General features: G+C 38.6%; 1 protein-coding gene across 26 annotated transcripts in view; it reads left to right on the top strand.

Annotated features, from left to right (window-relative positions):
* The window catches only part of ANK3 (ankyrin 3), a 701719-nt gene that overhangs the window by 506852 nt on the left and 171194 nt on the right, over window positions 1–23673 (top strand). For all 26 annotated transcript variants that reach the window (XM_054521804.2, XM_054521780.2, XM_054521785.2 and 23 more), the window contains 6 exons: window positions 7555–7653; window positions 12811–13008; window positions 15158–15256; window positions 17946–18044; window positions 20808–20906; window positions 22498–22695. In XM_054521804.2, coding sequence (XP_054377779.1) covers window positions 7555–7653; window positions 12811–13008; window positions 15158–15256; window positions 17946–18044; window positions 20808–20906; window positions 22498–22695 — 792 coding nt within the window. The remainder of the gene's footprint in view (window positions 1–7554; window positions 7654–12810; window positions 13009–15157; window positions 15257–17945; window positions 18045–20807; window positions 20907–22497; window positions 22696–23673) is intronic.

A 23673-nucleotide genomic window follows, 5' to 3' on the forward strand; every position in this document is an offset into this window, starting at 1 on the left:
GAAGAAACAGTATACCTCAAAGGATTAAGGAGTTGATGAATGAGATAGATTTTGCTCTTAGCCAAACACTTTGCATTCAGTATGTAGCATTTTGCTTTGTGGAAGATAATTTTCAAGGATGAATGAATGCAGCTAAAATAGTTATTTTTCTGTGTGACCATAGTTTGAAATTATTGATGCAAAGAGTCAGACCCTGGTAAGATATTTGAATAGATTTATTCTGAGCCAAATATGAGTGACTAATGGCCCGTGATGTAGCCCTTAGCAGATCCTGAGAACCTGTGCCCAAGGTGGTTCGGGTACAGCTTGATTGTGTACATTTTAGGGAGACATGAGACATCAATCAATACATGCAAGATGTACATTGCTTCCATCTGGAAAGGCAGGACAATGGAAGCAGAGGGTCTTCCAAGTCATCAATGGATTCAAAGATTTTCTGATTCGAAGAGTACTCTGGTTGAAAGAGTTATTGTCAATACAAAGGAATATCTAGGTTATGATAAGAGGTTGTGGGGACCAAGGTTTTATCACAAAGATGAAGCCTCCCAGACTTCAGAGAGAATAGATTGTAAATGTTTCTTATCAGATTTAAAGAGTCTGTTCTATCAGTAATTCCGAAAAGGAGGAGGACAGAATGAGGCATGCCTGGCTTCCCTTACCCATCATGACCTGAAGTAGTTTTGCAGGTTAATTTTGGAACGCCCTTGGCTGAGAGGAGGGGTCCATTCAGATGGTTCGGGGCCTTAGACTTTTATTTTTGGTTTACAAACATGTCTATGCATATTTTGTCATTTTTTACTTCTTAAAATCTGCAGAAGAGAAAATGAAACAATTTTGACCTTTTAGTTCATAAAACACAATCACTGTACTGCAGTCTGCATGAAATGTTTTTTGTGTAGGTGGTGGAAGATGGATGTGATTATTGTATATTATTTCTCCATCAGATGTCTTCAGGTTTTACATTATGAAGTAGACATTTGGACATTATTTTTTATATGTTTCCAGATTTTATTTTATTTTATTAGTAAAATGCTGTTTTCACTTGAAAGGCTGCTTTACTTTGGTTTATAAAAGCAAATGTTTTAAATCAATGTAAAAGGCAGAAGATAAAAACGTGCTCCAAAGAATGTTCAAATTAGGCCATGTACTATTTGCAATTCAAATTTTATTTTTAAATAACATTAATACTATTGAGATTTGGCTAGTAGCTTAGAAATAGGGTTGTATCTTGTTGCTTATACATTAGAATAATTAGGCTTACTTTCAATATCTGCTCACACAATCCAGAAAATTATATGAACATATTGAATCAAATTTTATTGTATTTTTAAATGTGATTATCCTTAGGGTAGGTACTAAGTACCAGTCTCAGGGATCTTCAAGTTGGGGAACTCTTAAACCAAGAACACTTGTGAAAACTTCCCCAGCAGGATTGGGGCCACTTAGTTTTAAGTGAATAACTCTACTTCCTCAACTTCCTCCAGAGTCTCCCTTCCTACCTATCCTTTAACACATATTCCCTCTGCCCTAGTACTAAGAAAAGCCTAGCTCTCTCTCACGCATATTGCCCAAGGGTGCAAAAACCCCTGAGGTGGTGGGGGCAAGCAGAAAAATCCAAAATATTGGTGTTCTGCTGAGAGCTGCATGATTCTAATGATCTGATAAACCCCTTGGCTGCCCACAAAAATGAAAGACCTAATAAAGTTGTCCTGTGACAGATCATTGAGAAGAATTTTGGGTGAAAGATCATTAAGTATGGAGGATCAGATGGACAGATTTACAGAAGTAGGCTTCAGAAGATGGGTAATAAAAAACTACACTGAGCTAAAGGAGCATGTTCTAAACCAATGCAAAGAAGCTAAGAACCTTGATAAAAGGTTAGAGGAATTGCTAACTAGAATAACTGTTGTGAGAGGAATATAAATGACCTCATGGAGCTGAAAAACACAGCATGAGAACTTCATGAAGCATATACAAGTATCAATAGCTAAATCGATCAAGCAGAAGAAAGGATATCAGAGTTTGAAGACCAACTTGCTGAAATAAGGCATGCAGACAAGACTAAAGTAAAAGGAATGAAAAGGAATGAACAAAGCCTCCAAGAAATATGGTACTTCATAAAAAGACTGAACCTACTATTGGAATATGAGAAGGAGATGGGGAGAATGGAAACAAGCTAGAAAACACACTTCAGGATATTATCCATGAGAACTTACCCAACCTAGCAAAGTAGGCCAACATGCAAGTTCAGGAAATACAGAGAACACCATTAAGATACTCCATGAGAAGATCAACCCCGAGACACATAATAATCAGATTCTCCAAGGTCTAAATGAAGGAAAAACTGTTAAGGGCAGCCAGAGAAAAGGGCCGGGTAACCTACAAAAGGAAGCCCATCAGACTAACAGCAGACCTCTCAGCAGAAACTCTACAAGCCAAGAGATTGGGGGCCAATATTCAACATTCATAAGGAAAAGAATTTTCAACCCAGAATTTCATATCCAGCTAAACTAAGCTTCATAAGCGAAGGAGAAATAAAATCCTTTACAGATAAGCAAATGCTGAGGGATTCCATTACCACCAGGCCTGCCTTACAACAGCTCTTGAAGGAACTACTAAATATGGAAAGGAAAAACCAGTACCAGCCACTGCAAAAACACACCAAAATATAAAGACTAATGAAACTATGAGGAAACAGAATCAACTAATGTGCAAAATAACCAAATAGCAGCATGATGACAGGATCAAATTCACATATAACAATACTAACCTTAAATATAAATGGGCTAAAGGCCACAGTTAAAAGACATAGACTGGCAAATTGGGTAGAGTCAAGACCCATCGTTGTGCTGTATTCAGGAGGCCCATCTCATGTGCAAAGACACACATAGGCTCAAAATAAAGGGATGGAGAAAAATTTACCGAGCAAATGGAAAGCAAAAAAAAAAAAAAGAAAAAAGAAAAAGCAGGGGTTGCAATCCTAGTCTCTGAGAAAACAGACTTTAAATCAACAAAGGTCCAAAAAGAAAAAGAAGGGTATTACATAATGGTAAAGGGAACAATTCAACAAGAAGAGCTAACTGTTCTAAATATATAAACACCCAATAAAAGATCACCCAGATTCATAAAACAAGTTCTTTGAGACCTATAAAGAGACTTAGACTCTCACACAATAATAGTGGGAGACTTTAACATCCCATTCTCAGTACTAGACAGATCTATGAGACAGAAAATTAACAAGGATAGTCAGGATTTGAATTCAGCTCTGGATAAAGTGGACCTAGTAGACGTCTACAGAACTTTCTATCCCAAATCAATAGAATACACAATCTTCTCCGTGCCACATGACACTTATTTGAAAATCGATTGTATGATTGGAAGTAAAACACTCCTCGGCAAATGCAAAAGAACTGAAATCAACAGTCTCTCAGACCACAGTGCAATCAAATTAGAACTCAGGATTAAGAAACTCGCTGAAAACTACACAATTACATGGAAATTGAACAACCTGCTCCTGAATGACTCCTGGGTAAACATTATGAAATTAAGGCAGAAATCAAGAAGTTCTCTGAAACCAATGAGAACAGAGAGACGATGTACCGGAATCTCTAGGACGCAGCTAAAGCAGTGCTAAGAGGGAATTTTATAGCACTAAATGCCCACATCAGAAAGTTTGAAAGATCTCAAATTGACACCCTAATATCACAATTAAAAGAGCTAGAGAGGCAAGAACAAATGAATCCAAAAGCTAGCAGAAGACAAGAAATAACTAAGAGAAGAATTAAAGGAGATAAAGACATGAAAACCCTCCAAAAAAATCAATGAACCCAGGCACTGTTTTTTTGAAAAAATTAACAATATGGGTAGACCACTAACTAAACTAATAAAGAAGAAAAGAGAGAAGAATCAAACAGACAATAAAAAATGACAAAGGGGATATCACTACTGACCCCACAGAAATACAAACTACTATCAGCAAATACTATAAACACCTTTATGGAAATAAACTGGAAAATCTAGAAGAAATGGTTAAATTCCTGGACACGTATACCCTCACAAGGTTAACCAGGAAGATATCGAATCCCTGAATAGACCAATAACGAGTTGTGAAATTGAGACAGTAATTAATAGCCTACCAACTAAAAAAAGCACAGGACCCAGATGGATTCACAGCTGAATTCTACCAGAAATACAAAGAGGAGCTAGTACCATTCCTTCTGAAACTCTTCCAAACAATTAAAAAGGAGGGACTCCTCCCTAACTCATTTTATGAAGCCAGCATCATCCTGATACCAAAACCAAGAAGAGACACAACAAAAAAAAGAAAACTTCAGGCCAATATCCCTGATGAACATCGATGAGAAAATCCTCAATAAAATACTGGCAAACTGAATCCAGCACATCAAAAACTTATCTACCACGAGTAAATTGGCTTCATCCCTGGGTTGCAAGGCTGGTTCAACTTAAGGAAATCAGTAAACATAATCCATCACATAAACAGAACCAAAGACAAAAACCACATGATTATCTCAATAGATGCAGAAAAGGCCTTTGATAAAATTCAACATCCCTTCATGTTAAAAACTCTCAACAAACTAGGGATTGATGGAACATATCTCAAAATGATAAGAACTATTTATGACAAACCCACAACTAATATCATTATTGAATGTGCAAAAGTTGGAAGCATTCCCTTTGAAAACTGGTACAAACAAGGAAGCCCTGTCTCACCACTCCTATTCGACATAATGTTGGAAGTTCAGACCAGAGCAATCAGTCAAGAGAAAGAAAAAGCATATTCAAATAGGAAGAGATGAAGTCAAATTATCTCTGTTTGCAGACGACATGATTTTATATTTAGAAAACTCCACCATCTCAGCTCAAAAACTCCTTAAACTGATAAGTGCCAAATCATGAATGAACTCCCATTCACAGTCACTACAAAGAGAATAAAATACCCAGGTATACAGCTAACAAGGGATGTGAAGGACCTCTGCAAGGAGAACTACAAACCACTGCTCAGGGATGTAAGAGAGGATGCAAACAAATGAAGAAACATTCCATCTTCATGGATAGGAAGAATTAATATTGTGAAAATGGCCATACTGCCCAAAGAAATTTATTGATTCAGTGCTATTCCTATCAAACTACCATTGACATTCTTCACAGAATTAGAAAAAAAGTATTTTAAATGTCATATGGAATCAAAGAAGACCCCATATAGCCAAGACCATCCTAAGCAAAAAGAACAAAGCTGGAGGCATCATGCTACCTCACTTCAAACTATACTACAAGGCTACAGTAACCAAAACAGCCTGGTACTGGTACCAAAACAGACATATAGACCAATGGAGCAGAACGGAGATCTCAGAAATCTGCAACCATCTGATCTTCAACAAACCTGACAAAAGCAAGCAATGGGGAAAGGATGTACTATTCAGTAAATGGTGCTGGGAAAACTGGCTAGCCATATGCAGAAAACTGAAATTGGACCCCTTCTTTACATCTAATACAAAAATTAGCTTAAGGTGGATTAAAGACTTAAATGTAAAACCCAAAACCATAAAAACCCTAGAAGAAAACCTAGGCAATAGCATTCAGCACATAGGCATGGGCAAAGATTTCATGACAAAAATGCCAAAAGCAATTGCAACAAAAGCCAAATTTGACAAATGAGATCTAATTAAACTAAAGAGCTTCTGCACAGCAAAAGAAACTATCATTAGAGTGAACAGGCAACCTACAGGATAGGAGAAAATTTTTGCAGCCTACCCATTTGACAAAGGGCTAGTATCCAGAATCTACAAAGAACTTAAACAAATTTACAAGAAAAAAACAACCCCATCAAAAAGCAGTCAAAGAATATGAACAGACACTTCTCAAAAGAAGACATTTATGTGGCCAAGAAGCATATGAAAAAAAGTTCAACATCACTGATCATCAGAGAAATGCAAATCAAAACCACAGTGAGATACTATCTCACACCAGGCAGAATGGCAATTATTAAAATGTCAGGAAACAATAGATGCTGGGGAGGCTGTGAAGAAATAGGAATACTTTTACACTGTTGGTAGGAATGTAAATTAGTTCAATCCTTGTGGAACATAGTATGGCAATTCCTCAAGAATCTAGAACCAGAAATACCATTTGACACAGCAATCCCATTACTGGGTATATACCCAAAGGAATATAAATCATTCTGCTATAAAGACATATGTACATGTATGTTTATTGCAGCACTATTTACAATAGCAAAGACGTGAAACCAACCCAAATGCCCATCAACAATAGACTGGAGAAAGAAAATGTGGTACATTTACATAATGGAATACTATGCAGCCATAAAAAAGAATGAGATCATGTCCTTTGCAGGCACATGGATGAAGCCGGAAGCCATCATCCTCAGCAAACTAACACAGGAACAGAAAACCAAATACCTCATGTTCTCACTCATAAGTGGGAGTTGAACAATGAGAACACATGGACATAGAGAGGGGAACAACATACACCTGGGCCTGTTGGGGGCTGGGGGGTGAGGGGAGGGAACTTAGAGGATGGGTCAATAGGTACAGCAAACCACCATGGCACAGATGTACCTATGTAACAAACCTACACGTTGTGCACATGTATCCCATTTTTTTCTTTTAGAAGAAATTTTTCAAAAAAGATTTTAAAGACAAAAAAAGATTATTAGGTAATTTTTCACATGGAATTCAGAGAATTCGTAACTCTACTACAACAGTCTACATGAACAAGGTTTCTCAGCACTAATATCTATAAAAGCAAAAATCAGGGCTAATATTGATGCTGAACCCTGTCTCATTCTAGCAATAACTAATCTTCATTAGCAGATACATAAACTAGTCATGAAAAAAGCATATCTCATTAAAAGAGAAATTTTTAATACATTGTTTTTGTGGAATGGTCACAAAACTTTTTATATATTTTTGCTGTTTTGATTGGTTATATTCAAATAATTATAATAATCCAATCAGGTGATTCGTTTTTTACACTTAGAGGCATGTATTGTCAGGAAATATTTAAACCTTTCTTAAATTTAAACTTATATAATTTCATGGCAGAGAAATATGTAGTAATCAATAAAAAACCTTCAAGCATAAAATTACATTAAGATAAAATTATGTAGGGGAAATGGAATGGAAATAGAAACGCAAGAGGAAAAAGAACCAATGTAGAATTTATATTACAAATTTCTATTTTAGAGTTTATTCATGTGTTTTTGTTAATGGTGAGCATCAAATTACTTGTAGTACTTAGATTTTATTGGCTATTCAAAAGAGTAGTGGAAAAGTTATATATTTAAATGTCAATATTCAAACTTGTGGGAAATTACATACTTTGCAGCTACTTAAACTTATGAAAAACTGTAGTTTTCAACCTAAAATAAGGCAGTATTTTAAGAAATAAATGAGCAAATGTTTGAAGCCCACTTGCCCATAGCATGTTGGGTGCCATGCTGGATCTTGAAGAAGTACACTGCACTCATAGAATTTATTGTCAAATTTAATTGGTGATGTTTCCTTTGTTCAACAGGATGGTCTGACACCACTGCACTGCGGAGCAAGGAGTGGCCATGAGCAGGTGGTAGAAATGTTGCTTGATCGAGCTGCCCCCATTCTTTCAAAAACCAAGGTAATTTCTTTTCAGGTTTCTGGACATTGGACTGTATTTATTTTGATGGTTATATGATCTAGCCTTTTGAATCACATAGAAAATGACATTTTCAATGTAGCAGTCAGAGTAGTTATGTTCACCAGATCTTTACAGAACCTCAAAATAAGTTTGGGCTTATTAAGATTTTATGTAGAATGTGCTATACCACAAAGTTGTTTGTGTGTGTGTGGTTTTTGTTTTGTTTCGGGAATGCTTACTGCTTGATTTTACTCTGTGAAATTTTCATAGCTCAGAAATAATTGCTTGTTAGGTTAAGAAAGACTAAAAGTTCTACACTCTCTAAAGTTTGGGTGCCGGCTATCTTTAGTCCCTCAGCTTACTTCTTGAGAGTTCATAGACTATTAAGGAAGTCAAGGGTATCACTTAGCTGATACAGACTGGAAACTTTGGAAAGACTGCACCTTAATTGGGCTTTTTGGGAATGTTGACATATCTGAAAGGAACACATGATGATTGCCTGAAAAAAATTAATGGTTGACTCTCTTTTAGACTTTTTTTTAATAGTAAAACCATTTGACATCATTTGAAGAAAAGAATATTTGCAAATAAATTTTGCGACATATAAACCACCTCATTGTCACTACTACTTTTATTAATTAAACTAGTGATTTTTTTGGAAATGATACTAAGCTTTAGTAAGAGCTTTAATCTCTAAACATTATCAAAGCAACAAAAGCACATATTATTTCTTTCTTCACTCTGTTCAGTGTTTCCTCAACAATATTAGGAAGACTAGACAGGGTTGAGATGGTCTGGACAATTCCATCACTCATTTAAAATGTAGGGTTTAGATTGGTGAGCTGTTGAGGGTATTGTCTAACAGAATTAAACAGCCATGATGTTTTCATTGTATATGATGACATCTTGGCCTTTTGATTGTTTCTTATCTTGACGATTCTATTTGTTCTTTTCCTTTTACGTACCGCATATCTATTTTCTTTCCCCCTCCACTGCTGTCTTCTAAGCCACATTATCATCTCTCACTGAACCACTGTAGTAGCTTCCTGTTGGTCCCCCATTTCCCTTTTTGCTCCTTTACAAATCAGTTCCCACTTTGCAGTCAGAGTGGCCATATAGACTGTCATCCAAGTCATGTCAGCCTCCTGCTTAAAAACTCTCCCATTAGTCCCCATTGTTCTCTTTCAAATTGATTTTCATTTTCTCAAAGCAGTAAGGACCAATGTTAAAAATCAGAGTTACTCATCTTTTTTCTCCTATTCATCTCATTGCTTTGGATTTTTTCTGAGAAACCTTTTTGCTTTTTTTCTTCCAAGCTTTTATTTTCAAGGACATTTTCTTGTTATCTGATAGCTTCTTTTCTTAAAGTATCCTGTTCTTGTTTAATGGGTACATTTTTTTCTGTTACCTTTCTGAGAACATTTGAGATAACGTTTAATTTAGTTTTTCTGTTTCCCAAATGTCCCTAATTCCTCAGATTTCCTTTTTTTCCTTTTTTTTTTTGGCTCTATATTTTATAATGAAGACTTCCCACAATGGCTGTACCTAATTGTGTCAGGCACAAACATGTGAGTGGCAGCTCTAAAGAGTGTAGGCAGTGCTGATCAGGTGGCAGTGGTTAAGAGGGGCTCTTTAATGTCACAATTAGTTCCCTTTACCTTAGGCAGTACAGTTTTTTGAGAGACAAATCCACCAACCTTTGCAGTGCACACATGTGTGAATACATTCTGAGTAGGGGAAAGAGGCTGCCAGTCTTGTGCTTTATGCATACTTTAATCATAATAATGATAACTAATATTTACATAGTGATTACTGCTTATCAGGCTCTATGTTCTTTACACATATTAACTCATTTAATCCTCATTAAATGAGATACTGGTATTACTGTTATTCCCTTTTCACAGAAGAGGAAACTGAAACCCAAAGAGATAAAGTAGCTTTTTCAAACTATCCCTATTAGTGGCAGAACAAGGATTTGAACCCAAGCAGCCTAACTCCAGAGACCACATCCTTAACGCCTCCATTCTCTTTCCTTTTTCTGTGATCACTTATTCTTGGTCCAGATCCTCGTCACTGCCCTCTGTTCTGCCTGGGCCCTTGAGTCTGAATCTCTCTAGTTCACCTTCTCCAGACACTGATTCTGGTGTCCTTCAGGCTAGCAGGAGGCAGTTACCTAACTTTGCTGAGTTGGGAAGGGCCTGGAGACCTGACGGCTCCATACACAGTCTTTAAACCAATCTTACTTGCAGCCCCAAGTCTCACTTTATCTTCTGAGGTACTATGCTTCCACAGCCTCTGCCTTTTTGGGATTTGAGAGGCAAATCAGCTTGTCTTTTTATTCCCAGCAGTGTGCTGGAGCCTGATTGTATCGGCTCATGAGCTGGTTGTGTACATCTCTTTCCAATTCCCCATTCAGTAACATCAGATGGACGGCTTGAAATTGGTTATTGTGGGGGGATTTACAGCATGGAAATTGGCTAGTGCTACACACTGGGGCTTTTCTTTTTCCAGGAGTTGGGTGTTAAAACATTTGTCAGCACAGCACTGATTCTACTGCTTCAGACACTTAGGTTTCAGCCTCTCTCTTCAGCTGGATGAATTACCACATCAAATCCTCTTTTCATATTCCGAAGTTTGGAGACAACCCCCATCTGTTTTTTATTTCTTCCCCATTGTGTATGTGGGAATAGAAAAGGACACACACATATGTGCCCTTCTGGATTTTACCCTTTAAATCCATAACTGCTTTTTGGTGGAGTTTTGGGAGAGGAAGCATAAATATATCTATTACACATGCTGTGTTTGATCAGAAGTCTCCCTCTGCACTGAGGATAGACTTCTTAACAGATTCTGACCACCTCTCTTCCTCATCTCCTCCGGTTTTGCTCCTTCCTCACCGTCTTCTAGCTAACCAGCCTTCTTTTACTTCCTAGAATACACCTTTGTTCTCATTTCCTGTTTGCTTGGTTTGAGTTCCCTCAGCTTGTTCCAGATCTCTGTGGTCCCCGTATATTCTTCAGCTCAAATGTCTTCCTCATAGACAGGCGTTTTCTCACGATTTACCCCTCCCATCTTCACCACCTCCTGCCAGTGCCATCTGGCCATATTTTATTTTCTTTAGAGCTTTTAACACCATCTTGAAATTATATGCTTGTTTACTTGCTTGCTGTCTGGTTCTCTTCAATAGAATGAAAGCAAGAACTTTTCCTTGTTCAGTGCAGTACCCACAAGCACCTACTTTCATTCCCAGAACAGAGTAGGGCTTCAGTAAATATTTGTTGAATGACTATTAAGTGAATGAGTACATTCCTAGCCTTAAGGCCATCTGACCAGTTCTTCAAGAATTTCATCTTACTGAGCTAAGAAAGCCCATCACATTGGATCCATATTTTCAGGCACCATATGTAATAACGCCTCTTTCCATAGGGCAGATGATCTTTTCTTTACTGTTTTCTTGTCCTTCTCCAGTTATCTTTAAGTTTCCCATCCACACAATCATTGTGTTTTTGCATTGCTAGAGAATTTTTTTTATTGACACTGCCTCCCATTTCTACTCTCCACTATTATTTGTTCTCTCAGATTTTGTGGGATTTTTTTGTTTGTTTGCTTGTTTACTTCATATTTTCCTCTAAGACTGTATCAAAACATAAAGCAAAAGAATGCTTTGGCAGGAATAAAGCAGTCCATATGCTCGTGGGTAGCAGTATCTCAAATGGGAAATGTTCCTACCTTTTCCTGCACCTTAATTTCTATGGTTTAAAATATTTGAGGGAAATTTTTTAGGCAGAAATATCCTGATGGACTGACAGCGTATGAAGCCTTTAAATTGACCTAGATATTTGCTGAGCTCTTTCTGTATATGCAAAGCTTTCTTCTGGGCAATGAAAAAATAATAACCATGTACCTCTTGCCTTCACGGAACACAAGTAGTTGAAATATATGTCAGAGAGTGGATAATGCTGTTAGAATGGTTAACAAGGAGCTTATACTACTTTTTCTTATCTTGAACTCCTTCTTTATGTCATCCATTGATAAATTCGGAGCAAATAACTTGGCTCAGAGGATTCAGAAACCTCTGGTTCCTTGGTGCATATTTGATCTGTCATTGTCAAAATTCATTGATGACAATTTTTTTAGAAACTGAATTTGCTGTCAAATTACTTTTCCCCAAAATATGTTAAATTATGTTACAATAATTGATAGAGCCTCTCTTGATAATTGAATTCTCTAGGAATTTCCCAGGCTCCCCACTTCGCCATCATAGTTAAAAGAAAGGACTGACATCTTCATAGCTTGTTTTGCCTTCATTAGGAAACATATTGAGTGCTGGTGTCATTCTAGGTTTTATTTATCTTTGACCCTATTTATTTATTCTCTCTGCTCTTTAAATGAATTTTCAACTCGTTCCTACTGCACATGATTAACTGTGTTATTGAACCCAGTTGATTTAAACTAACAAGGCAAGCATTAGTTAATGGCTTTGTCAGTGCCTTGCCTTTCCTCGTCATAGACACATGGGGGCACCAGATTGATAGAAAAGGGAAAAGTTTTCCTTTCTTCTTTGATGTGAGATGAAATGCATTACATTCAGACCTTTTTTAAAGTCAAATCAGTATAGTCTTCAATATTGGGTATTAGTAATCTCTTAAGGACAAAATTAATACCAGTCCAATGAATACCACTGTTCTTACCTTCATTTTTTCTTTTAGTCTTAAATATTAAGAATTCCTATTCGGCCAGGTTACAGTGGCTCATACCTATAATCCCAGTGCTTTGGGAAGCTAAGGCGGGAGGATCGCTTCAGGCCAGGAGTTTGAGACCAGCTGAGCAACAGAGTGAAACCCCATCTCTATTTAAAGTAAAAAGAAAAGTAAAATTCCTATTCATCTAAGTTATGGCCCATGATGCAATTCTCACTTCTATTAAATTAGGAAAAGACATTATCCTTGACAACTTGTTATTGACTGACATAAGCAGCTGGGAGGACCAGTTTTAAAAATAGCTGTAGTTCAAAATACTTGTCAAAAGCTTTTACAAATAGAAGGTATTTTCATGTGAAGAACTGGAGTTTTTATCTGTTTATATTTGCACTTTGTGTTCTGCACATTTGTGTTTAAAAGGTAAAAGAATGGACTCTGATTTCTTTATGTGTTCCAGAATGGATTGTCTCCATTGCACATGGCCACACAAGGGGATCATTTAAACTGCGTCCAGCTTCTCCTCCAGCATAACGTACCCGTGGATGATGTCACCAATGACTACCTGACTGCCCTACACGTGGCTGCCCACTGTGGCCATTACAAGGTTGCCAAGGTTCTCTTGGATAAGAAAGCTAACCCCAATGCCAAAGCCCTGGTGAGTGGCTCAGCCAGCGAGTCCAGTCTCAGTTGTCTTGCTCACAACATGCTGCCTCTGTATGTGAAGGGAATGCTTTGAGGAGGTTAAAATAGAAGGTGCTGGTTAAAGTATACTTCTTGTCAATTTTTTCAAATATCCTTCACGAAAGTCAACAAAATTTTCTGTTTCTGACATGAGAAAGGCTGATGGAGCCAAACTGTTAATGTTTTTATGGTCACGTAGGTGATTCCCTTATGAACCCAAAGACTATACAATTATAAAAAGACTAAGGTGGCCAACGTCATCTTATTGTGGATAAACTTATAATTCTGTGAATTAAAAGTTTATTCAGAGATCTGAAAACAAGGCAAAGTTATCAAAAAACTCTATTTTAAACATAAGTGGTCTAGGAATTTGTGAGCTAAAATTTTATATTATCTTAACCCTGCAAGTTAAAGAAATATTGCCTGTAATCTTCTGTTTCCTTTTGCCAATCAGAATTTTGGTCCAGTTTATAGGCTTCACTTTAATTTGTTCTTTTAACCTTTAGCTATGCTATACTTTGGTTTTCTCAGCAAGATGGTGCTTGTTGTCTTTGCAAAAATAAATGGTCCCAAATTAGTAAGCTGTCTATTTCAGAATAAGTACCCAAGTTTAGGAAAAAATAAGTCACCCAATTTTAGGGAAAACATGTGAGTTTACTAGCAATTTTGAGGTAAAGGTTGTCATCATCCAATTGACCCTTTTAGGAAGGGTTTTTGCCCCTTTCAAAAGAGTGTGGTCATCCTGCCTGGATAGATCCATACCACCTCTTGTACTCTGTGGGCTCTAAAATTCAGAGTGGGCAGGAAAAATGACGAAAGAGAAACTCTCCAGACCCCAGACACCTCCTTGCCACTATAATTCTAAAACCTTTTACCAAAGCAGCATTTCAAGATCTGTCTGTTGACCCACCCAGTCTATCAAATGTGTCTGAATTCTGAGAAGGGAGGAAAGGAAATTAGCAGTCATGACTCATTTTTCCATAGAAGAAAAAAAATAAGTCCTAAAACAGGGCGTGGGCTCCCACTCTCATTTTCCTCTGACTCTGAAGATTTCACAACATATGGAGGTTGTAGCCAGTCATCCTGGGATGGACTGTGGCCACATGGTCTGAGAAGCCTCGGTGAAAGCACCTGCAGTGACTTTGACCTAAGCTTTTACAGTGGACTCTGGTATTTTATAGTTCTCCACTGGCAGCTGAAATACGTGCCACAGTCTCAATCGGCAGGCAGGACAACTTGGGACATAATTTATTAAAAAGCAGATTCTTTTATTAGATTAAGTAATAAACCAAACGATTCAAATAATGGGTTATTTACATTTCTGCATCCTTGGAGTAAACACCTACTTGAAGCATAAAGCTAGAGAAGAAATCAAAATGTTTTAGAGCTGGTCTTGTAGTTGTCTTAAAACACAGCAAAGAGAACAGAATAAACCTTGGTGAAGTGGAGCTGTGAGGACAAATGTTGGGGCCAGACATTTTCAGTCTGTATTTGAAATGAGGTAAAGGAGGGACATATTATTATTATTTATTATTTTGAAACAGAGTTTCGCTCTTGTTGCCCAGGCTGGAGTGCAATGGCACAATCTCGGCTCACTGCAACCTCTGCCTCCTGGGTTCAAGCGATTCTCCTGCCTCAGCCTCCCAAGTAGCTGGGATTACAGGTGCACGCCACTATGCCTGCCTAATTTTTGTATTTTTAGCAGAGATGGGGTTTCACCATGTTGGCCAGGCTGGTCTCGAACTCCTGACCTCAGGTGATCCACCCACCTCAGCCTCCCAAAGTGCTGGGATTACACATGTGAGCCACCACACCCAGCCTGGGACACATTATTTGGAAGAGTGAATTCCAAAGTAAAATAACGAAATGAATGATCATTTTTACCTCAGCTAACCGGGTGACTGTAACAAAAATTCACTTCCTGTTCACAATTATCAGGGTACCTTGGGTTCCCGGGGCAGCTAGACTACTTCCAGAATAGAATCTACGTGCTGCTTAACCCTAGTACTTTCTGTTCATTTCAATTTACCACACATCATTTTAGCAAAACTATTTACTGCACACAGTGAAACTGGATTTTGATGGAATGTAGTCAAGCAGGTATACGTATTTGTCCCTTGCAGAATGGCTTTACCCCTCTTCATATTGCCTGCAAGAAGAATCGAATTAAAGTAATGGAACTCCTTCTGAAACACGGTGCATCCATCCAAGCTGTAACCGAGGTGAGAAGAGTTAAGATTTCTGGGAGTCCTGAGATACTGAGAGTATAGCCTTAGCAGCCAGAGCCCCAGGGCCATCTCCAGGGACCAGCTAGTTTGTTTGCATATCATGGCCATAGACTGCATTCTGAACTCTTTAGGAAAAGGGCTGCCAGTCCCTAGGAGAAGCAGACAAACATGTTGGTGGGTGAGCTGGATGCAAATGTATCACTGTGTCAAGAAATGTAACCTAAAACACATGCTTAAGGGGAAGGGCACCTTCACAGAAAGCATAATTTATATCAAATCCTATACTGTAGTACTTCTCTAATGGGTGCAGTTTTGTCCCCCAAGGGGCATTTAGTCATGTCTGGAGGTACTTTTAGTTGTCACAACTGGATAGTACTACTGGTCTCTAGTGGGTCAAGGCCAAGGATGCTACTAAACAGTTTACAGTATACGGGACAGTCTCCCGCAACAAAAAATCATCTGATTCAAAATGTCAAATGTGCTGAGGTTGAGAAACCCTGCACAAGACGACCTTGGTGCTTTTGTCAAGTAAGGATTACTCTGTCTCAAAATTCAAAATTAATGAAACAGCTGCTGAGGTTGGTAAAGTATTAGATCTAAGTTTCTCTCATAGGAACCAACTCAGAACTCAGAGAAATGATCCATCAGAATCAGGGCTGTGCCTTCTACAAAGCAAACCAAGCCTGACACCTACCCTTTCAGACTTGTCCCAGACCCCCAACCTCCACCTCACTACCTCCTAGCACTCTGATCTCTGTTAATTCTAATTCTAACCTTTGGCACTTCCATAGACTAGACACTCTCTTGTTTACCTCTGTATGTCTCTGCCTCTGTGTGTCACACCCCCTTGGCCAGGCAAATCCTGCACATCCTTTAGAAACAGATCTGGGCCACCTTCTTCAGGAAACCTCCCCTCACTCCCCTGCCTGATCTACATGTTCCTTCTAGGAACCATCACCTCATCGTGTGCATACTTCCATCAAAGCCCTTATCCAGCTCTCTGACTTATGACTCAGTGGCACCCCCAAGACCCCCAGAGGCTGAAGGCTCCTTGGAGGCAGGGCTGAGTCTGACTGGTCTTCATATACCCACAGTGTCTGGCCCATACACAGATCATTCAGTAAAGTTTTGTTGAATGCCTGATGCTTAACTATAGGATTTGAAGCAAACATAAACGTTAAAGTCTAGTCTAGTGATTGTTGCTTGGCTTCAGTTTCTTGCCTGGAAATGGAATATTTGCCTAGATTTACACTTAGAATTTTTAAAATATTAAATCGTTGACAATATGAATACTGATTTGCCATATTGTCAAGGCTTATGGGTTCATATTAGGCAAACAGTTATTTTTAAGTATAAAATAGAAAGTTTACTTTCAGTGCATAGGAACCCTCTTAGAGATCAGAATAGGCTCTAAAATAAAAGTAAATTCTTGGCTGATGTTTGAGTAAATGTCCAGAGATGTCAACCAGTAATCCAGCTCTCTGTTCCCTAAGAGCTTTAAAAGGCAGTTCAGACCAAGATTTTGCCTTGCACAAGCTCTAACTACTCCCCCTGCTGATGGAAAAAGGTGCCAAGACTATAACAAAATTCTCATTTTCCTAATTGTCCTCCATTCTCACTTTTTGAAGTCTGGACAGCTGGAATTATTCCTTTTCTGTCTTTTACCTCACTTTGATTGTATAGAATTCCTTTCATATATTTTTGACATTTCTCAAATTTCTGCTGAGATTAATTGTCCCCTTCTGTCCCTTTTTAAAAAAACAGGTTAGCTTTTTCTAGATATACTAAAAAAAATGTTTTATCAAGTTATGATGTTCATGTTGTAAGCTAAATTAAAATCTGAAAAATTTAAAATGGCATCATTTCATATAAAAAAACACAAGTAAATTATACTCTTTAAAATATTAATGACTTGAGATTTTTATCTTTCTTATTCACTCTAAATCTCACAAGCATGGACATATTCAATATAAAATATCCTGGAATCAATAAATTCTGCTTTATGCTGAAGAGTATTCTGGGGTCTATGTACATTTATATATATGTATGTGTGCATAGGATCTGAAGCAGTTCAAGTCTAGTCTAGTGACCATTGCAATCTTTGCTTTATTTATATTGCCTTAATTTATAATACCCATAAAGTTAAAAAATTAAATGTTTGAAACTATTAATGCTGATTTGTTCATTTACTAAAGAAACAGCTTTGTGTTAGGTACCCTGCTCTTTTATATGTGACATAAATGGGAATCCTCTTTAAAGCCCAGAATAGGATCTGAAATAAAAGTTGACTTTTTACTAATATGTATGAAATCACAGCTGTCCTCCTTCTATACACACACATATGGATGAGGAAGGTTTATTAGTAAAGGGGAAAAACAGCCTTCAAGTTATTTATCAATTTTTTCAAAGATCTACATTAAAAGTATGAAATAAATTCTTTTTCTTTTTTAATAGGTATGACATAAGTCTTTCATAGTAACAGAATTTGCTTTAGGAAAATGATGATTGTATGTTTATATATTTACCATATAGAATCTGTAACGTCATGGTGAATGTCCTGATGTCCTCTAATCTGATCATTAAACTGATTTAGATGGATGGATGGATGGCAGGCAGGCAGGCTCACAGACAAACCTTTTTTATGCTAAGCCAACAAACCACCATTTTCTTCTTTTCCCCTTAGTCGGGCCTTACCCCAATCCATGTTGCTGCCTTCATGGGGCATGTAAATATTGTATCACAACTAATGCATCATGGAGCCTCACCAAACACCACCAATGTGGTAAGTATTCTTTGAACAAAGGAGGTCCATTGTGAGTATTTAATAAACTGGCAAAGGTGGTTTTTATCTACATTTTTATTTTTTATTTTTTTAAGAGTTGGAGTATCGCTCTGTCTCCCAGACTGGAATACAGTGGTGCAATCATAGCTCACTACAGCCTTGAATCCTGGACTCAAGTGCTCCTCCCATCTCAGCCTCCCAACTAACTGGGACTACAGGAATGTGCCATCATGCCCGGCTAATTTTTAAATGTTTTGTAGAGACGGGGCCCTCACTATTTTGCCCAGGCTGGTCTTGAACTCCTGGCTTCAAGCAATCCTCCTGCGTTGGCCTCCTAAATTGTTGGGCTTATAGGCATGAGCCACCATGCCCGGCCTTATTGTTATTATAATTAATTAATATGTAATTAATATGACTACTTAAAAGAAGAAAATTCAAGAATACATTTGTTTTCTTTACTTCAAAGGCAAGATCCACTCAGTCTCTAGTTGGCCACAAATTGTTAGGACTTACGAACTACGTTCATTAACCTTACAGGTGCATTACTACTGGATATTAAGTTTTAAAAAATAAAGTGTGGCCGAGCACGGTGGCTCACGCTTGTAATCCCAGCACTTTGGGAGGCTGAGGCAGTCCGGTCACATGAGGTTGGGAGTTCAAGACCAGCCTGGCCGACATGGAGAATCCCCTGTCTCTACTAAAAAATACAAAATTAGCCAGGCATGGTGGCGCATGCCTGTAATCCTAGCAACTTGGGAGGCTGAGGCAGGAGAATTGCCTGAACCCGGGAGGCGGAGCTTGTGGTGAGCTGAGATTGAGCCATTGCACTCCAGCCTGGGCAATAAGAGGGAAACTCCATCTCAAAAAAAATAAAAATAAATAAAAAACAAAGTATGGGGGATATTTTTCTACAACAAAAACATTAAAAAGTACCGCATGTTGGAGAGGTCGTTTAGATACTATCGTTGTTTATACAAAGAAGTGATTTTAGCAGGGCATGGTGGCTCACGCCTGTAATCCCAGCACTTTGGGAGGCCGAGATGGGTGGATCACTTAAGGTCGGGAATTCAAGACCAGCCTGGCCAACATGGTGAAACCCGTCTCTACTAAAAATACAAAAAAGAATTAGCTGGGCGTGGTGGTGCATGCATGTAATTCCAGCTACTCAGGAGGCTGAGGCATGAGAATCACTTGAACTTGGGAGGCAGAGGTTGCAGTAAGCCAAGATCATGCCACTGCACTCTAGACTGGGCAACAGAGTGAGACTCCATCTCAAAAAAAAAAAAAAGAAGTGATTTCAACTAACTTCAAGGTAGTCTCTCTTTAATGTGCTTCACCATGTTATAGCAAACCCATGGAATTCTGTGTTCATAGATTACTCGATGGTATTCTTTTCCCACACTAAGCATTGCTCTGTAGGAACCATGAGGCTCACTTCAGAGTAGCTATCAGAGTGGTAACTTACCACCCATGATCTGCATGTGGCATTTGACATTGTTTTACAGGATTTCAAATTTGACATCATAATATTAGCACAATAGACCATAAGCATAATAACACTCATTGGACTCATGAGCATTAAAGAAGTAACAATAAAACAAGCACCATCCTGGCACAGAAGGGGCAAGCTAGGAGGCCCTGCACGCTTACCCTGAGAGTGGGGCTCCCCAGTAAGAGTGCATCTTCCAGCAGCCCCAAGCAGTACAACCAAAAGATAGAAAGAGACCAGCTTCTCAGATGAGATACAGTCTTTCCTGTTACTAATTGCACAGAATGTTTTCATTCGTAAAGGGAACACTGAGTAATATACTAAATGACATCCTCAGCACCTTTCCAGTAAACACAGTCCACCAGTTTCCTATGGAATCTGTCTTCACGTGTCCTTCCGTGGAAGTAGGTGGCCTGTAAAGCAAAGACCAATTTATAAAGGCAATTTAAAAGTGAGCATCACCTATGTGAGAGAATAGATTTCATTTTTGTTATTTGTCCATTTCAGTGTATCTGTTTCTAATATCATTTTCATTTTTAATCAAGTAAAGAAGTAATCTGAATTAGAATCTATTTGATGAAAAAGTAGGGGGAGGGTGGTCCAGGGCAAAGAAAATGACCCACTGGGAAAAATGCCCAAAGACTAGGATATTAATCTGTTCAGATAAAATAAGAAATGCAAACCAGCTGTTGACAAGCCAAATCCAGCCCTTGGCTATGTTTATGTTGCCCATGTAGTGTTTTGTTTTTAATTCTGAATTTATGGTCAATATTTAAGAATTAGAAAATTTGTATAAAATCCAGACTGCCACTTCTTTTGAAAAGTTGCATGGTGTGGCATGGTAAGGCTGGCATCTTGCACAGTGACAGCAGCGAGCTGCAGATGTGGGTGGTGGGGGGGTTGGCTGCCTGCGTCAGTGCAGGTGTGGGCTCTCTCAAGCACTCTACACCTGCTCAGCTGCACTCACTCACCCCCCTGCTTGGCTCCTATGAGCTCTCACCTTTCCAGCCCTGAGGGAGGCCACATTGTAGGTTACTGAGCAGCACCCCTGGCACAGTGGGTGACAAGACTCCCTAGGCTTACGCCAAAGTCTTTGCCTCATGGACCAGGTTCCTGTGAAATTCTTATGCATTTGATTTCCTATCTTTTCCATAAGGAAGTGCTTAGGACTATTTTTTATTTTTGAAAAATGTCCATCATAAGCTTTATGCCAAATAAAATACGCGACTCTTCTTCAGAGCTGCAGCTAATTTACTTTGGCTCATGTTCCCCAGAGAGGAGAAACAGCACTGCACATGGCAGCTCGCTCCGGCCAAGCTGAAGTTGTGCGGTATCTGGTACAAGACGGAGCTCAGGTAGAAGCTAAGGCTAAGGTATGTGCAATACTTGAAAAGTGTTTGAAATTGAGGAAAAACTGTTTGATTTTCTTAAAACTTTTAAGTATATATATGCCGTCTTTCAAGAATACTTTAAAAATAGTGAACAACCTCCAATGATAAAAGTCTCTACCCAAGTAACATTGTAAAAAATCCCTTCCCTCCACATTTGTTCATTCTATTATTTAACAAAATGAAATAGGATGAGATGAGAACTTGTGCCTGAAACTGTCAGCACACGGCTAGTCCCTAACAGACTGGGGATGAATCTAGACTTGGTCCAAAGTTCTTCACACTCCTGTGGAGAAGGGCTTATGCACAAAGCTTCTAGAACAATCACAACCTAGAAGCATAACTGAGCTTTTTTGGTTGACTTATAAGTCAGCTGTCAACAGCCAAAAAGGAAAATGGGGGATTTTTTTTTTTCTACACAAGCTGTATGGCCCCTTCAGAATTGACCTCGTATTTCACCTGCAGGAGAAGGCCACGTATCTGCTGCTATTGGGATAGATAGTTCGGTCAGGTTATCAGAATGGTAGTTCAGGTCCAGAATCATAAACCATTTAATTTCAACCTGCAATATGTAAATATACATTTGCACAAGTCTGCAGTCTCTAGTTTCAAGTTAAGAAGTGGCAGTAGTAGCAGTATGTGAGCTTTTTCCTTGGCACCTATTTGTTTCTGCTTTCAATATTCCTCTTCTCCCTTGCAGCTCCCTAACTCCTCTTATGCTTCCTACTGGTTAGATAGCCCCTCTTACTTTGACATTGACCCTCATCCTCCTTATTCTTCCAAAATGGCGTCCTCTATTCTAGCCTCTTTTCTCTACCTTTCCTACTTAAACCATTTATCTGAACCTTATCACAATTCAGTACAGAATTTCTATTTAGAGGACTACCACAGGGATCTTTGAGCAAATTAAGATGATTTGCGCCTCCCAATTGGGGATAAGACCCTAGGGGATCAGGACTTGGTGAGTACCTCCTGCCCTTGGGTGGATTGTAGTGAGGTGGCTCTCCAGTTTAGACAGATGCAGCCCTTGCCAGGATGCACAGCCTGGCAAGCAGAGGGCATCAGCCCCTGCTGACCCTTCAGCTGGGAGCCTTTGCACAGGTTTACTGCACAACCCTACACTGCCTTCTTCACACTTTGCTTTTGTCTATGGGAAGGCAGAACCAACAAAATAATTCATTCCATGTGAGTGCATAATAACTGGTGTGGAGGTATAATATCCCTCCCAGGTATATGAGTTTTACTAGGATACATTCTCTTATCTCCCAAAGAAGGAGCAATTAAAGTTCAAATTTGATTCTCTGTGGCAGGTGTTAGTGGGGGGTAATTTATAGACAGAACTGCATTTCACAGTTTTCTCATTAATGAGTCACTCTCCAAAGGTATTTAATTAGCTTAGAGCTACCATCTCCTCATTTCTAAACATTGAAGAAAAAGACAAATGAGATTTTTTTAGCATTGACTCAAAAAGTTGATTGTACCTCTTACATCAAGCAGCTAATATTCCTTGAATTTTTCATAAAGGCACCATTGTTTCCTCAGCTCATCAGCCTTACATTTCTACCTTGCTGTTTAGGATGACCAAACCCCACTCCACATTTCAGCCCGACTGGGGAAAGCAGACATAGTACAACAGCTATTGCAGCAAGGGGCATCTCCAAATGCAGCCACAACTTCTGGGTACACCCCACTTCACCTTTCCGCCCGAGAGGGGCATGAGGATGTGGCCGCGTTCCTTTTGGATCATGGAGCGTCTTTATCTATAACAACAAAGGTATGAAAGCAAATCTCAGAATCCTGCTCTGTCCCCCCAAATACATCTTCCTTACATTTCCCAGCATAGTAACAGGTCCAGAAGCTGCACAACAGCACCTATTCTTGCGATCCCATGGTAGTCATTAATATGGCCAGCAAAGCTCTGTGGTGGGAGAGGGTAACTGGTAGTATTTTGTGGGGGGTTTTTTGCCTTAAGTTTCTTAGTACATTATCTTCCAATGAAACCTTACTGATATCCAGAGTCAGATTTCTTATAAATTATTTGATGGCCTTAAATGGTAGTTTAAAAACAGAGCTACAGATTAGTAAAATGCTCAGGCCAAGCACACAAACCACCTTATCACAGCTTGGTTGGTAGATGCTTTTATAATACTTGCAAAACTGGCAGTGAATTTTTCTTGGGGTTGTTTTTGTTTGTTCTTGTTCTTTTTTGTGTCATTATTGTCTTGTCTGATTTATAGTTTGATTTATTTTTATCTCAACTCTGATGCCTTAGAGTAATACCCTAACATAAACAGTTGTTCTGCATGTGCAGAATGCAAAATTTGGAGCTCATTTTTTTTGTGATACTACATAAGCCTTGCAAATGTGATAGCAAGATGAATTGGCTTGTGGCGCATCTTCCAAAGCTAGTAACTGGTACTGCACTCTTTTATTTGGATGCAGATAAGAAAGATTAATGTGTAATCAATATAGAAGACAATTACAAATAGAAAACTATCAGGATAAATGATGACTACCTCAAATTTCATTTCTTGTGATTCTTTGGGCTCTTCAGTAGAGTTGAGATGCAAGTTCAAGAAGCTCATTTGATGTGAAACAGAATAATGGGTGATAGGGTCTTGAATATTCAGGCATTTCACCATACCAGCTACACATTCCTTTTAGTTTGCTGTAGCCTCATGAGGTCAAATGTGCTGATGACCCCCTAATCCCTGACTCACGATTGGGACCCCCACAACAGTGTGCTGATTGG

The sequence above is a fragment of the Pongo abelii genome, chromosome 8, assembly GCF_028885655.2.
Source record: "Pongo abelii isolate AG06213 chromosome 8, NHGRI_mPonAbe1-v2.0_pri, whole genome shotgun sequence".
Classification (NCBI taxonomy): Eukaryota; Metazoa; Chordata; class Mammalia; order Primates; family Hominidae; genus Pongo; species Pongo abelii.